The following is a 14,664-nucleotide window of genomic DNA, read 5'->3' as shown; positions in this document are numbered from 1 at the left end:
CGGTTGTGTGAGAATGGAGAGAGTGGAAACTGAGCTCCACAGAAGAGCTGCGCCACAGCGTCACCACCGACCTCAGAGCAGGAACCTCATCAGCTTTTGTTGGCAACCTGTGGCCGTAAGAGCAGACAATTTAAGGCCAGAAGGTGCTGCACGTGCGGTTCACTGCACTCAGATTCATCACAGGTCCAAGGTTTTTAAACTTTGGAGATAAAATTCTAGGTGTGCCCTAATAAACAGAAATATGCAGAAGCTGCACTGTAGCCAACCCCAGGTCTGGTTCCCAGTCAGAGAGGCAGGATCTACTCAGGCAAGGAGTGATGGACAACAGGAAGGACAGATTGCAGAGCCGTAAGAGCAAGAGCTATCTTTGGAGTTCACTGACTCACTGTGGCCTGTTACTTTCAAACATGCAGGTTGAGAGATTTGTTTGTGATTGTTTCAATTTTGTGGATGTGCTGGTAGCTTGTTACATTTTAACAGATTGTGCAGACGTTCTCGGCCAGTGACGGTGACGAATGATTCCAGTGGTTGAATTATGGTGTATGGTGTCTCATCTTGATATGTCATTCGAATTAATATGAAAGGTCATATCAGCAACATCACAGATACGGCCGGGCTCTGCCACTTTGTAATACTGCAAGTGACAACTTTGGCAGCTGGTCCACAAGCCAGGAGTGCTAACGGGAACCAGCAAGTGTAATCCCGCCCTCACGTCAGTGTGATTCCAGCGCGGAGGAAGGCTGAGCGCTGACATCTGTCTCTCTCTTCCTCGGCAGGTCTCCAAGGCAGCGGCCGACCTGATGAACTACTGCGAGCAGCACGCGCGCAATGACCCCCTGCTGGTGGGAGTGCCCGCCTCCGAGAATCCTTTTAAGGACAAAAAGCCTTGCATCATTCTATAGCTCCTCCCCTCCATCCCTGGTCGACGCCCCCTCCCCACCCCCCCAACACACAGACACACAGACACACTCGGAGTCAGGGGGTGTTGGGAGTGTTCTGTCAACACCACCTATGTAACCTATGACACATCTCTGAATTAAAACAACACTTTTGAGACCAAGGGGGAAAAACAAATTGCACTTGAGTGACAATAGGGGGAATCTAACAAAAACAGCAACAATATAGGAAAACTCTGATTCTGTCTCATTGGCGATAGGTGAATTCTGGGCCTCAGAGAGATTCACAGTGATTTGTAAAAGGTATTCACTAACAAGGGAGGGTCAAAATTTTAGGGGCAAAAGTGGGAGTTCCTAAAGTATAGTTTGAAGTGATGGGTGTCTCGGACGGCTCGGAGTTGGGTCTGATTGAATCTGCCAGCCCTGCGTGGCTGGCTGGCTCAGTCAGACAGCGGCGTGGTTGCCTGGTGTTAGTTACTTCTCCCCGTCTGTTAGTTCTGCCAGTGGCTCTTATTTGTGGAAGTGTGTTGCCAAACTGCTGAAGATGCACCGTCCCTTTCTCCTCCCGACTCACGCAGCGGTGGAGACGGTCAGAGGTGCGTGTGCTGCGCTGCGCTGCTTGAGCCCGGGGCAGCTGTGGAAGCGGATGCCAGGTGCTCGAACCCGGGCGCGCTTGCCCGCCAGCCTGCTAGTGCCAGCGCACACCTCTAAGATTCTGATCCCTGCAAATCTCCGGAGGGGGCAGCTGCAGAATCTTGTACATAAAAACAAAATAAATGAATAAACAATGCCTTACGACTGAACTAGAAAAGAGTCCACAATTAGGTTAATTCAAAACGTACACTTTTTTTAAACAAAATTCAGCCAAGTACAGTTCATAACATTTTTTTAAAATGTTTCTACAAATACGGTTATTCAAAGTCCAGATGTGTGAGGCTGTAGATCGTATAGTATAAAGTTAATGCATCAGCTCATAGTACCAGATCCTAAATAACACATTTTGTTTTTTGTGTAAGAGAAGTGGAGCTGAGTTGTAAAGAGACGTTAGTCTAGGAGGAAAAACAGGAAGATCGATCTCAGACTGGAGGGCAGTGGGATTCGGAGGCCTGGCACAGAGGCATGTTAGAGCGAGACAGCACCTTTGTAAGCTGTAGAGGACCCGTTCTGAAACTGCTGAAAGCTGTTTCACCAAATTATTTCACATCCACTCCGCTCTCGACGTACACTGTGCGATCTTGTGTCGTGAAACACTCCCCGCACGCACACAATAACAGACGCCTTTGTGAGAACAAGCTCCAGGATTGAGTGAGAGGACATTCGGAGTGAAGGTTCACCCTGGGTCTGGGTGGAGACCTGAGTTTGTGGCACCTGGACTGTTGTTTGGGAACAGTAGACATCTTCGTGCAGTGCCAGCCTCAGCATCAGAACACTATTTAGCCAGCCCTGTCTAGAACTGTCACTGTATTCCTCTAGCATGGCCTGCAGTGTTAGGACAGCATAGGACGTCCGGCCTATAGCTGTAGACTTCTCATTGCGGTGTCGCCTGCACCCATAGAGCCATAGAGCACCTGCTGCTGGGAAGAAACAGCCATGGCCAGGCTTTAAACAGCTCCTTGGGCCACCCAGACTGTTTTAAAGAGGACCTTGAGAAACCAAGGTCAAGGCCATGTCTGGGAGCCCTTTTTCCACGCTATCTTCCACGCTGCACAAAGGTGACACCCCTAACAGGGTGTTGCCCATTAGGAGAGCTGAATTAGAGTTGGTGAAGATAATTCTGCTTTGCGTTGCCACGGAGCGTAGCAGCACACCCACTTCGCCTCCCTTCCGCCGTCAGTGCGTTTTCAGAGCCGGCCTGCCCGGTTGCGCCACAGTGCCCGGTGGTTCTGGCCGCTCAGCGCGATCAGAGTGAAAGGTGTCGTATTTCTTCAGGGGTGAGCCGCCAACTCCACTGCTGCACCCCACACCTGGGGCACGAGCAGCCAGCCCTTTCCACTACAGAGGAAAAGGTTGCATTTCCCATTCAAAATGACAGTTTATGAGAATTCACTGTGACCTTTTTTTAATTTTTTGGTGCTCTCTAAAATGTAAATTGCCTGCCACATGCAGAGGATTCTCCATCCCCCTCCCACACACACAGTCGCCTTCCTTATACAGATTTACAGTTGTTGTTTTTTTTTAAGAAAACAGCTCTAGCAGAAGGGTTAGCAGTTTTTCCTTCCTGTGGAAGCCCATCCAGTATTCCTCTTCCAGGCAGCAGAGTGAGCGGGCTTCGAGCCGTGTTAGTGAGAGCTGCGGAGCACAGACAGGCGCCCGGGAGCACGCTGTCAGTAAAGGGCGAGGGTCAGAGAGGGCCCATCTTGATTGCCACGCTGCAGCTCCCTCACCAGCCACACGCCTCTCCAGCGCTGGAGACGGGGGGACCCGTGCGTGTCATCTTGCAGTCCAGAACTTTTACGTGAAAGGGAAAAATATCCCCATTTTGGGTTGGGGCGTTAGAAAGGTCGAGTACTTTGTCAGAGCACAGCAGCGGAGCTCCACGCTGTCCGCAGTCCCAGCTTCGCTCCGGAGGACCAGCGCCGGCTGCTTCCTCTCAGGCTTAACCCCAGAGATATGCTGGCTGGGCTCAGGGCTCTGGCCCTTTCCTGCAGCCAGGCTGTTCCACACAGGCAGAGCCTTCAGACTGTTCTCATTGACACTTGCTGGTAGAATGCAGATTGATAATTTTCCAGTTTCACCTGGATTTGGCTGGATTCTCATGCACGCCATAAATACAACAAGGCAATAAATAACCGTTCTTCTTTCAGTTGCCCATTGCAGTGGCAGAGTCATAATTTTAAAATTAGACTGCAGTCAATATAGGATGGAGGACTCTTTATTAAAGGCTGAAATTTAGCAAACTTGAAATAAGAGTTGTTTGACTGCAGTTGTTGCCTTGTTTTTCCTTACATACATTATTTGGCAAATGTAGATAAGGGTAATATGTGCTTTTTATGAACAATTGTATATCGCAGCCCCCAGAAAAGAATCATCATGATTTACAAGTTTAAGGCTTAGTCAGTAGGGGGTTTCTGATGGTGAAGTATGTGACATAGAATAAAAAAGGCAAAACTTTGTGCACTTGTGCAGATGTCAGTTTTTTTCTTTTCAATTTAACCACACTCTTCAGTGCGATTTCCTCTAGAGCTCTAGAGCAGCCATGAAGCTTTGAGTCGATTGACTTTTAATGGAGCTACAAAAAAACTTGATTATTAAAACATACATGGTCCTTTACTGAATGTATGTTTGTCTGCCACTTCTATGACAAGCCACGTCCTTGCTTGATCGCTGTAGCCAACAGCAAACCCAGGAATGCTGAAAAGGTTTAGAATATGCAGGGTTAATGGACCACTATAGGGAAGAACATGGCAATACTCCACTGCCTAAATATTTTTTGGAAAAGCTTTTTCAGATCCTGGTAGGACACCTTCCCTTTTCCCAAGTGAAACGTGGATAAGGAACGTGGAAATGTCAGCCAGTGCCCCAGGAACACTGCAGATTTGCCAAGGAATTAGAGCCAAGCTGTGCTTGGCTGCTGCAGGAACACTGACATCTTCAACTCTTAAACCCAGAGGCAGTTGTCCGTTTCTACAGTTTGAAGTGCACTGCTCCTGCTTTTCCTTAATGGGCTTATTGTTTCACTCGTCCTGGAAAGTGTGCTGTCACACCTCGCCGGGCCTGCTGCTTCTTTCCTGTCGGGTCCCACACAGGCTTTGCTCCAGCACTATGAAATTGGGCTCCCCAATGAGCAGGAAAGATAGACGTTTTATGGAACCCCAGAGGTTTGACCCTGGTTGACTGCATATGATTTGTGTGATAGATGCCATCTTTCTAATAACCTTCAGATAGCAGTGGTACACTTGGGCAAATTAAGTGGACAGTGAGTTACATTTTTTTTCCACAGTCTTTAAAGATGCAGTAATTCCATGCAGAAGAAACTTTTACCCAGGTCAAACGTGACCATGAAATTTGCTGCCTGTCAAAAATTAATGTCCAATTAAGGCTTTTCCCTTTGCAAGCAATGCAATCCGCTTACTTCCTGCTAATTCAAGGCAGGGGACATTGCAGAACTGTGCCCAGACACAGAGTGTCGCCTGATGGCCGCATTACTGTTGAGGGTGGCCTGTGGCCCTGTATAGTTCATGGGAGATTCTGCAATGTATTTTTTAACGATAGTTTTACTTTCATAACTGATTTGTGGGGGGATCGGTAATGCATTAGATAGAGCAATTCAGGAAATTAAGGTTCAGAAGGTTTTTTTTCTGCTAACAAATTTGAAACCTTTTGGATTAAAACCCCCAGAGCTCAAAATTCCCAAGGTGCACAGTGGCATCACTGCGTAGGTGACACACCAGCATCTTTTTCCTGCTGGAACATCTAGCATTTCTAGCAAAGTCATTCCCAGTGCTCATGGGTGCAGAGCCGCTGTAGGGCCAGTCGGTGAGAGCTGTCTTGTCTGAGGAGTTGCCCGAACATATGGGCTACACACACAGTACGGGAGGCGTTCCGCTAGGCTGAGCTGATTTATGTCAACTGTGTCACAGGCTGTAGAATCATTTGTCACCTAATGGGAATTATGAGATGATTAATGAACATGGGGAGGTATGAGCTGCTGGGCTGCTAGAGCAGACTGCAGAACTGGAAGGGCCAATTTCTGGGGAGAAGGACCCAGAAAAGGATCACTGGAGTACTTGTGATCTGCAGATCTTGGCTAATATGGCCCACATTTTGCCCGTTCTATACTACAAGTTCTTCAGGCTACCTCTTCTTAATCGCACTGTGTGGTGTTGTTTTTATGTTGAGAAGATTCATCCATTTTGAAGATTTAACAAAAATGGGGATAGTGCATCTTATTAGAAAACAAAAGAACTGCCAAAATTATTTTATTTATTTAGATTTTGAAATGGGGAAGAAAATTATGTATTAAAAAGTGGCTTTGTGTTCAGACAAATGAGCTGTCATGTTCATTGTAGGCCTTCATGACAAAAGACACAACACATTTTACCTGTGCCATTTCTTGTGTTTCTTGTGAAATTTGCCAGTTTAAATTGAAAATCACCAATTATAACTTGGCGAATGGAGGGGGGTGTTAAAATCAAGACGAGGCCAGTCGGCTCTTCAGTGGCGTCTGTCTGGAGCAATAAGAGTGAGAACAACCTGAGCTCCAGTGCACAGGCACTCTCTGGCTAGGGGCCTGGACACTCCAGTTGAAACCATAATAGCGGCTCTTCTGCCAGTCACAGTAACAGCAGGACATTGGTCTTTGGTAAAGTGGAGCCATGAGGCAGGATGCTGTACTGAAACAACCAGATTCAGGCCATTCTCTGCCGTTGCCATAAATAGCCCATTGCGAAAGAACGCCTGGGTTTCTTTAAATGGAAAATTGATTGTAAGTGAAGAAATGGTGCAGAAAAGCCCTGACCTTTCATTCTTAACCTTATTCTTTTTACAATGTTTTTAAAATATATACAGTATATACCTTAAATTGCATCCTTTTGTTTTTGCATAGACTTACAGAAATAACATTATTATCATATTGTACAGTATTTGTAAAATAAGGGTAAACCACTTTCTGTAGTACATAAGAAATGCTTTACCATTGCAGTACTTCACTTATCAATGGCCTTTTATATTAAAAAAGAAAACAGGACTATGGATTCTATGAAAAAATATGGCTTGCCTATAACTGTTGTGGAAATTTTGACATTTTAATGTAACTTTTTCATGTTTTTCTTTGGCTACATTAAAGTGAGAGGGGTGACTGGAGTTCACAGTGTGAGAAGCCGTGTATTGATTGTGGGGCTCCAGTGTGTTCAGGAGCTCAGAGGTCAAAAATGGGCTGCAGTGTGTTCAGGAGCTCAGAGGTCAAAAATGGGCTGTAGTGTGTTCAGGAGCTCAGATGTCAGTAATGGGCTGTAGTGTGTTCAGGAGCTCAGATGTCAGTAATGGGCTGCAGTGTGTTCAGGAGCTCAGAGGTCAGTAATGGGCTGTTGTGTGTTCAGGAGCTCAGAGGTCAGTAATGGGCTGTAGTGTGTTCAGGAGCTCAGGGGTCAGAGTTCCAGGCTGCAGTGTGTTCAGTAGTTCAAGGGCTTCTGTGTGTTCACTAGCTCAGTGTTTGAGAACTTTGGCATTGATTAGGGCCCATCAGTGCTGCAAGCATTTGAAAACTAGTGGACCAGTGCTGATCATGCATGCCCTCCTGTATAGCAGGTCAGTCATTGTAAAATTAAAATCTGCTCTCACTTTACCCACTCTGATAAAACAGAGCCTTTGCATAATATAATAGTGTAGTTTAAAGCCACGTAAAACACACAGAACACATTTCCAAAATGACAGATTGCGATATTGCTCCTTTTTGGAAACCCTTGCAGAGGCAGAACTAAAGAAAGGATGCTCTGGATTATGCAAGAAGCATGTGACTTGTTTGTCAGCTCAGTGTCACATGGGGGCTGTTTGATCACAGGGCCCATTTTGCTTTGTTGTGAGGGGATGAATGTGTGTGCTGGGGAGACTCAGCAGTGACAAATAGTGACCGTGCCATGAAAATGAGGCAGCTCAAAGCTAAATTGGAGGTTTATTTGTGGGGGCATTACTTAATAATAGGATCTTGTATTATGTTTTCAATAGAGTTCTTGTGTTTAAAAAAGCAAGGGAGTAGATCTTCGTAAAAAGTAAGAGGCAGTATTATTGAACATTCTTCTATTCTGCACGCCTACATAATAGTTGGTGTGAGAATTCATGTACCCTCTCAGTACCAGCCCGCAACATACAGTGATTAAGAGCTGGAAAGTCATGATGTGTTTAGTCCAGTTCTGTCTCTCTGAGGAATGGTGCTGTTCATCTAAGCAATTTAAAGGGGTAGCAAGGCAGGAATGCACATTACCCAGCTGTTTTTGCAGTCTTAACAGCTCGGTTTCTCAAGCCAAACAAGAAAGAACACTGGTTCTCCAGCTTGTTGTCTGTTACCATCAACACTAAAATTACCGAGGCTGAAGCTGGGTGAGCAAAATATATTGTAACCCCGACTGCTGAATTCCACTCCACCGAGGTGGTGACGTAGCTTATCTATTTATCAAAAGCTAAAGAAGAATGCTGTACAGTAATTGTCTTTTCCCAGCCATACCGTAGAACACTATGAAATCATAATGCCATGTCTCGAGTCTCTTTTTGAGTAATTTTCTGCTAGCAAAGACTGTTTGGCTGGTGCCATTAAGTTCTAGATTTTCGATCTCGGAAGCTTGCAGGGGTTATTGAGCTGATCAACTAAATGACAGTCAGGCTGTAACGAGCTCTGAGTGGGGTGGCTGCTAGGACAGAGGAAAACTCTGTTCGGAACACGCAGGTCTCCCCGAAGCGACTGTGCCAGGAGCCCCCTTTCGTACAGTCAGCTAGGTGATCTATGCAGTTTATTAACCCAGGATTGCTGTTCTTTGTTGTCATGGGACCTTTATTCAGTGGAAGGTAACTGTGACGAACCCTAACAGTGCTAGCAAATGTGATGGTGGCTGCAAGATGTTAATACAGATTGCAGTGGAGATTTGGAAAAAAATGTTAAATGTTTAGCGATTACTGTACATATTGTACTTAAGAAACATTCCCCAGAGTCTTGCAGCGGAAGTTGTTGAACTAGTAGTGTGTGCTACAGTTGCTTGGCAGGACATAGCATAATTTCACATGTTGCACTAAAAGTCCTAAATTTTGAGAGAGCAGGCTCTGTACTTGCTCTGAATGAGTACAGGCTGATCACACAGCACGGGAAATCTCTATGCCCCTCTTAGGAAGATGTAGTAAGATAACATCGTAGGCAAGAATGTTCTTAGAGGAAGAACTGGAAATACCCGACTACATTATCCAAAGACCAAATTCTCACCCAGTGCTGCAGGTAGCTGGCCCAGAGAAATTCAAATGCAAAACCCCGTGTCAGCCTGGTGCGTTGCTGTAACCAGGCAACAAGGGGCAACATGGTGAGACCGAGCAGGTGAAAGAGTGAAGGGGAGGGAGCCTGACTAGCAGGGCTCCAGTTCCACGAGATAGCGACCAGCTCACTCCAGGCGCTTGCAGTCACTGACAGGTGGTGGGTCCAGAGCCGCAGACCGCAGAAAAATCATAAAGGTCGATTGGATTTTCAGCAGAGGTTGCTGTGCTTTCACAAAAAGAAACTACTGGCAAGGATTCTGCCTGATTTGCAGATAATATTGCTTTGTAAAAGTTTGGTCTCTTTTTTTTCTGTTTTTGAAAGTGCAAAGCATACAATAAAAAAGGACTTCTAACTTTAATCAGGCAATAACATCTGAAAGGCGCGACTGTAATTGTGGCACCTCTGGGAGTTCTTTGTAAGTTTTTTTTTTTAATTTGGTTATACCAAGTTTTTTTTTCTTGCTATGCTGTCAGTTAATTAGACCTTTAGTCACCTGCTGAAGCCCCTTCACTACATCACGAGTCGTTCATGCCTGAACAGAGAGAAAGAAGCCGTTTCTCTATCCGTCTTCACACGTGCAATAATGTTTTGTATTGGAATAAGGTATTTGAATTGTTGTGGAAGATTGTTGTTGTTGTTTAATAAGATAATAGTTTTCTGATGTGGGGATGTTGCACTAGTGTTTTGTGCATGGTAAGAAGTACTTGCTGTTGGCTTGAGCCTAGAAAATGAAAAAGGCAACACTCTATGGCTGCTTTGCATCGCATTCACAGATCCCAGCAGTGCCCGTCCTGGTCTTTATATATTTTCACTTTTAAACCCGACAGCTTTATTCCTGTTTTGATGGATGGGTGTAGGTTTTTGCTGGGGGGGTTGTCCAAAATGAACGTTAGACCAGAGATTCTAGCCCCCTCTCGCATCATGATTTCTTTTCTCTGTTTTACGAAGAGCGGTTTTTGTGTATGTAAATGTATTTTATCTTTTTGCCTTGGATAATGACAACAATACGAATAATAACTATAATTTTTGTAACAGTTCTTCTCTGATGTGCCATAACCCATGTTTCTTGCACACTGATTTAATATTTTGTGAATTTGCTGTTCCAAAAATAAGTAGATAACATTAATAAAAATGACAACCAAACTGGTCTTTTTTTTTACTGAGCAATGTGTCCCACTGAGTTTAGAGCTCATTGAAACTCCACGTGAATTTCATGTGCATCATCCACATTCCCGGGATTTTTACTGAATCGATATGGATTCTAGTTTTTATGCCTTTTAGTAAAATGTTCCCCATTCAAAAGTAAATGTCTGTTAATATTGCACGTAATTGCAGATCTGGCCCTTCAAACCATCCACTTCTTCATTACAGTATGGGCACGAATATGGGGAGGAGGTTGAAGCGTGTTAAACTGGTAATGTGCTCATGGGGAGAGAGCGTCTGTGCAGTTCTGATTTGGATGGAAAATCCTGAAGCACGCTGTTGTGTTTGGGGATCGGAGAGCCGCAGGAATCCCAGGGAAAGTGGAATGCCTTTGACGTCAACCGTTCCGCAAGGAGGGCCTTCCGAATGGCTCCTGGGTGCCCCGGCCATGTGGCCAGTGGCCACGCAGGCTGCGGCGGTGACGTCTGGTTTCCATGGAGCCGAACAAACAAGCACGACTCCAGCAGAACGGGGCCTCGTCGGGGAAAGGGCAGGGAGCCAATGCCGCCGGAAGTCGGTCTCGGGACGGCGGAGCGTGAGTCACTCCGGTCGTGTACGTCTGCAATCCAGCACTCCAGTCAGCCCTGAGCTGGTCTCCCAGGATACTGACAGTCACCAGGCTCAGTTGCCTAGCAACTGCTCGACAACCAGAAGCCTGAGGTTGGCGGGGTCATTTTCAGGAGACTCCCCTAATTGCTCCTCCCCTGCACAGCACCCCGTAGAGATGGCTGACGTCACAGTGGAATGCCAACAGAGCTACAAAACACTGTCGTCAACAGCAGACACACGTTCAAGTTGCTAAGAAGCACAAACACACTCCACACGTCCCCTTGACACCCTCGCAGGTCAGTCCAGTGGGGGGGTGCAGCACGAGGCAGCTGAGCTGTGGATGAGGAACGCCTGACTGGTTAAGGAAGCTGCCTGGATGACGGCCTCCTTTGCTCACCCTCTGCATTTTGCTGTTTCAGGGGTGTGCTGAAAACTTGGAATCACAATTCTCCACCTTAGGTCTTGTGCACATTTATTTTCACCTGGAAGCAAAGTTGCTAATACGCTGCTACGTTCCTGGCTTCAGAGGTCTATATCTTTGTGCGCATTTTCACACTCCAAGGGCAAATTGTTGTCTTTTCAATGGTGCATTTTGTGAGTAACAGAATCCCAACATAAAAAAAAATCAGAGTGGAGAAAAAATCCATTCACACCACGTATTCGTTCATTAAAGGCTTCAGTTAAGTAAGCTTAGCTGGCATGAAGGGCGATATGGGCACAGTGGTTGGCAGTGCTACCTCGCAGCACTGGGGCCCTGGGTTCAACTCCTGGGCTTCCATCTGTGTGGAGTGTCTGTGTGGCTTTCCTCTAGGTACTGCAGTTTCCTCCAGCTGGCCCTGGTGTGAGTGTGTTTGTCTGCTCAGCGATGGACTGGCCTCCTATCCAGGTTGTACCCTGCCTCGTGCCCGTTGCTTGCTGGGATAGGTCCCGGCTCCCCTGCGACTCTGTATTGGAAGGAGTGGTTAGAAATGAATGAATATGCTAGAATGAAAGTGAGTAGGTCTATGAGCTTCCAAGATTAGTCAGAACTTCCCTGACTTATGAGATGACCAGAGGATTGTGAGTTCACGTTTCCACCGCAGACACTGCAGTTACATTGTGAAATAAAGATATGTTTCCCTTTTATGCACCCAGCTATACCCAGGTACCAGCACAGAGCACTTAACTTGCTAGGACAGACTTCCACCCAGTGGGTGTTGTGCTGTCACCTTAATAGTGCAGAAAGGGGGGGCACTGTGAGGCAAGACTTTAGTCTTGACAAAGGGTTTAAACTTGAAGTCAAATGATGTCTTCAGGAAACAAGGCTAATATAAAAACAGGAAAGCCCTGTGCGTCATGTAGACATGCCATGTTACTACACATTCTTGAGGCTATTAAGGTGCAGGGGTATATGTCATTGTTACACAGGCTGTTATTAAAAATAATGTTTAATTCATTTGGCAGATTATTTTATCCAGAGTGACTTACATTTGTACCCATTCATACCGCTGGGTACTCTTACTACAGTAGTCTAAGGCAAGAGCATTGCTTAAGAGTACAACAACAAGTTTCCCACCTGGGATTCACACACATTGCTCAGTGAATTTCGGAGCATTGCATAACACTAAATTCTGTCCCTCCTTTGCAGTCAATTTTTCGGAAGCGACATTGTTTTTTTCCTGGAAGGATTGGCAAGAAGGTGTTTCAGGAGAGCCAAGGAATCGTGTGGATCAGATGTTGTCAGGCTGCTGCTGAGGTGCTCTGCTACTGTCTGTTCGCAAAAAGACACAAAACAACACCGGCACACTGCAGCTGTCCTTATAAGGTAGTGCGCTATTGTTTCCCTGGAGCTCTCCCTTTCTCTTTGGAGTTCCAAGAAGAAAATTCCTTCCTGGTTATGTACAGCAAGGGAAGGGGAAAGCTCTATGAGACAGTTACTGGAAAATGGAGAGAGACGGAGTGGAAGACAGACTGGTGTCTGCCAGAGAGGAATTCATTTGGGGGAAGGAAAGAGGGGCAGCCAAGCACTCCAGGAATGTTAGACATCAAGATGCCGAGCTCCTCCTTCACTGGTCTTCCCAAAGTGAAAACAAACAAAATGTTGCCAAAAGAGGGGATATTGTTTCAAAGCACAGCTCCTTCAACCTAGACAAGTACAAACATTTTTTCCACAGTGCTGGCAGTACAGTAGCAGTAAAACAGACGTTGTCTGAAAATCTGTTAAATGCAGTCGTCTGTAAGTCACTCTGTGACCGTTTAGTTTATGGTCATGTGAACGTCAGTGCTGCATCAACACTGCCAGTGAGTCAAGAGTACCACAGTATAGGGAGAAGCAATTCAGCCCATCTAGCTGTTGTGTTAATCATAGTTAATGACTCCGAGTGCCTCATCCAACTGTTTCTCAAAAGAAGCCGGGGTATCATGTTCAGCAAGAACACAGCTGGGTTGTTTGTTCTAGACTCCTGCAACTCTTGGTGTAACACGTGCCTTTTTTTTTTACAGCAGATCGGGGCAAGCAGGTCCACTCTCTTAGGCCCTGGTTTGCACTCAGTCTCAGACTTTAATGACTAAATTGAATTGATTAGGTGGATATGAAATCAGAATCAGCTGTGTTTGTAATTGAAGGTGCCTAACTCAGTGGCTCCCAACCCTGGTCCTGGAGGAATGTTATTTTGGTTTTAGCTCCAGCTGAGTTCTTAATTACAGACTTATTGGTTTCAGCTTCTCTTTGGGACATATTTACATATTTGTCCTCTCCCCCCAAAAAAACCTGTACCAATTTCTGAGTTGTCATAACTACCCTCATTCAGGTGTGCTGCCTAACATGCAGGCAGGTGGACCTCTGCAGAAGGAAAAAACACTTGTTGCCACTCCCACTATGGGCGTGTCTGCTCAATCTGGCCCCTCCCCATGGGCGTGTCTGGTGCAATGTCACCTCCCACTGTGGGTGGTCTGATTATATGTCGCTGCCCCCCCCAGTGGGTGTGTCTAATGAAGCACCCTGCCCACCTGTGTCTGTTCATCATCAATTCATCAACTAGTAATAGCTGTTTAGTCAGAAATAACGGCAGGTAACTGAAAAAGAAGCTACGTAAAGCCCTGTGGGTTGATTTCTGTCAAACCCGACTGAAAAAGCAATTTAATTGGAAAGTTTAAACAAGCAAGCACATCAGCTAAGTCATGTCTTTCAGCACATAATCTAATGGTTTAGAGCTATTCCCGCATTCGGCTAATAAATAATACTGATAATACACCCGTAAGAATTAATTTCCCTTTTTAATACGTCAGGGGGGTGTTAAACCTGTTATTGAGACGGTTTTTCCTGGGAGATCGTCAGAATAACAATTACTGAGGCGACTCAGACTTAAAATTGAAGAACAGCTGCAAAACCTGTCATGGATCTATCTGCGCTGCATGAGGGGGGTGAGGAAACTGCTTTGTCTGGCCTTGGGCCAAATCTAGTGTTTCCTGTCTTTAATTAAGATAGTAATTGGTCATTTTCTCTTCATTGTGTAAATTGGTATAACTTGAGAAATAATATGCATAGAATCCAGTCAGGTATTTTTAATTCTTCCTAGTGAGCCCAGTCCAACTAACAGAATAATTGTTACTGGCTGAGTGACACGGTGGCGCAGTGCTTAGTATTGCAGCCTTGCGTCACTGTGGCCCTAGGTTCAGTTATGGACCTGGGGTGCTGTCTGTGTGGAGTCTGTATGTGCTCCCCATATTCACATGGGTTTCCTCCTGGTTCTGGATTCGGTTAACCCAGATAGCAGGTGCTGCTACATTAAGCAGATCTAGAAATCCTGCAGGCTCACTGACTCTCCGGTACCAGGACTGGGAGCCTCCTCCTCTTAGTTATCCCAGAAAAGTCCCTGGAATGATGAACTCCAGATGCCTCTGCTCATGCTACCGCAGCAGGAATGAGGCTGTATCTTCAATGCTACCTGTTGACAGAGATGCACTCTTATTGGTCAAGAGGTCATTGGTCTTCTAAGGAAAGTACTCCGAGAGAAATCCGGACACACCACTCCTGGAAGCAAAGTGAAGCCAAGTGGTCTGATGGCCCTGGTGTAAGTGTGC

The 14,664-nt window shown here is 45.8% G+C and overlaps 1 protein-coding gene across 2 annotated transcripts in view; it reads left to right on the top strand.

Moving 5' to 3' along the window:
• Positions 1 to 9,993, top strand: part of gng7 (guanine nucleotide binding protein (G protein), gamma 7) — a 105,322-nt gene extending 95,329 nt beyond the window's left edge. For both annotated transcript variants that reach the window (XM_088907469.1, XM_088907470.1), the window contains exon 5: positions 777 to 9,993. In XM_088907469.1, the coding sequence (XP_088763595.1) occupies positions 777 to 902 (126 nt within the window). In that variant the 3' untranslated portion in view covers positions 903 to 9,993. The remainder of the gene's footprint in view (positions 1 to 776) is intronic.
• The last annotated feature ends 4,671 nt before the right edge of the window (positions 9,994 to 14,664 follow it).

Source organism: Atractosteus spatula, chromosome 28, assembly GCF_055471065.1.
Source record: "Atractosteus spatula isolate fAtrSpa1 chromosome 28, fAtrSpa1.hap1, whole genome shotgun sequence".
Lineage (NCBI taxonomy): Eukaryota > Metazoa > Chordata > Actinopteri > Semionotiformes > Lepisosteidae > Atractosteus > Atractosteus spatula.
Note: the sequence above shows the minus strand (reverse complement) of the source record. Positions and strands in the feature narration are given on the sequence as shown.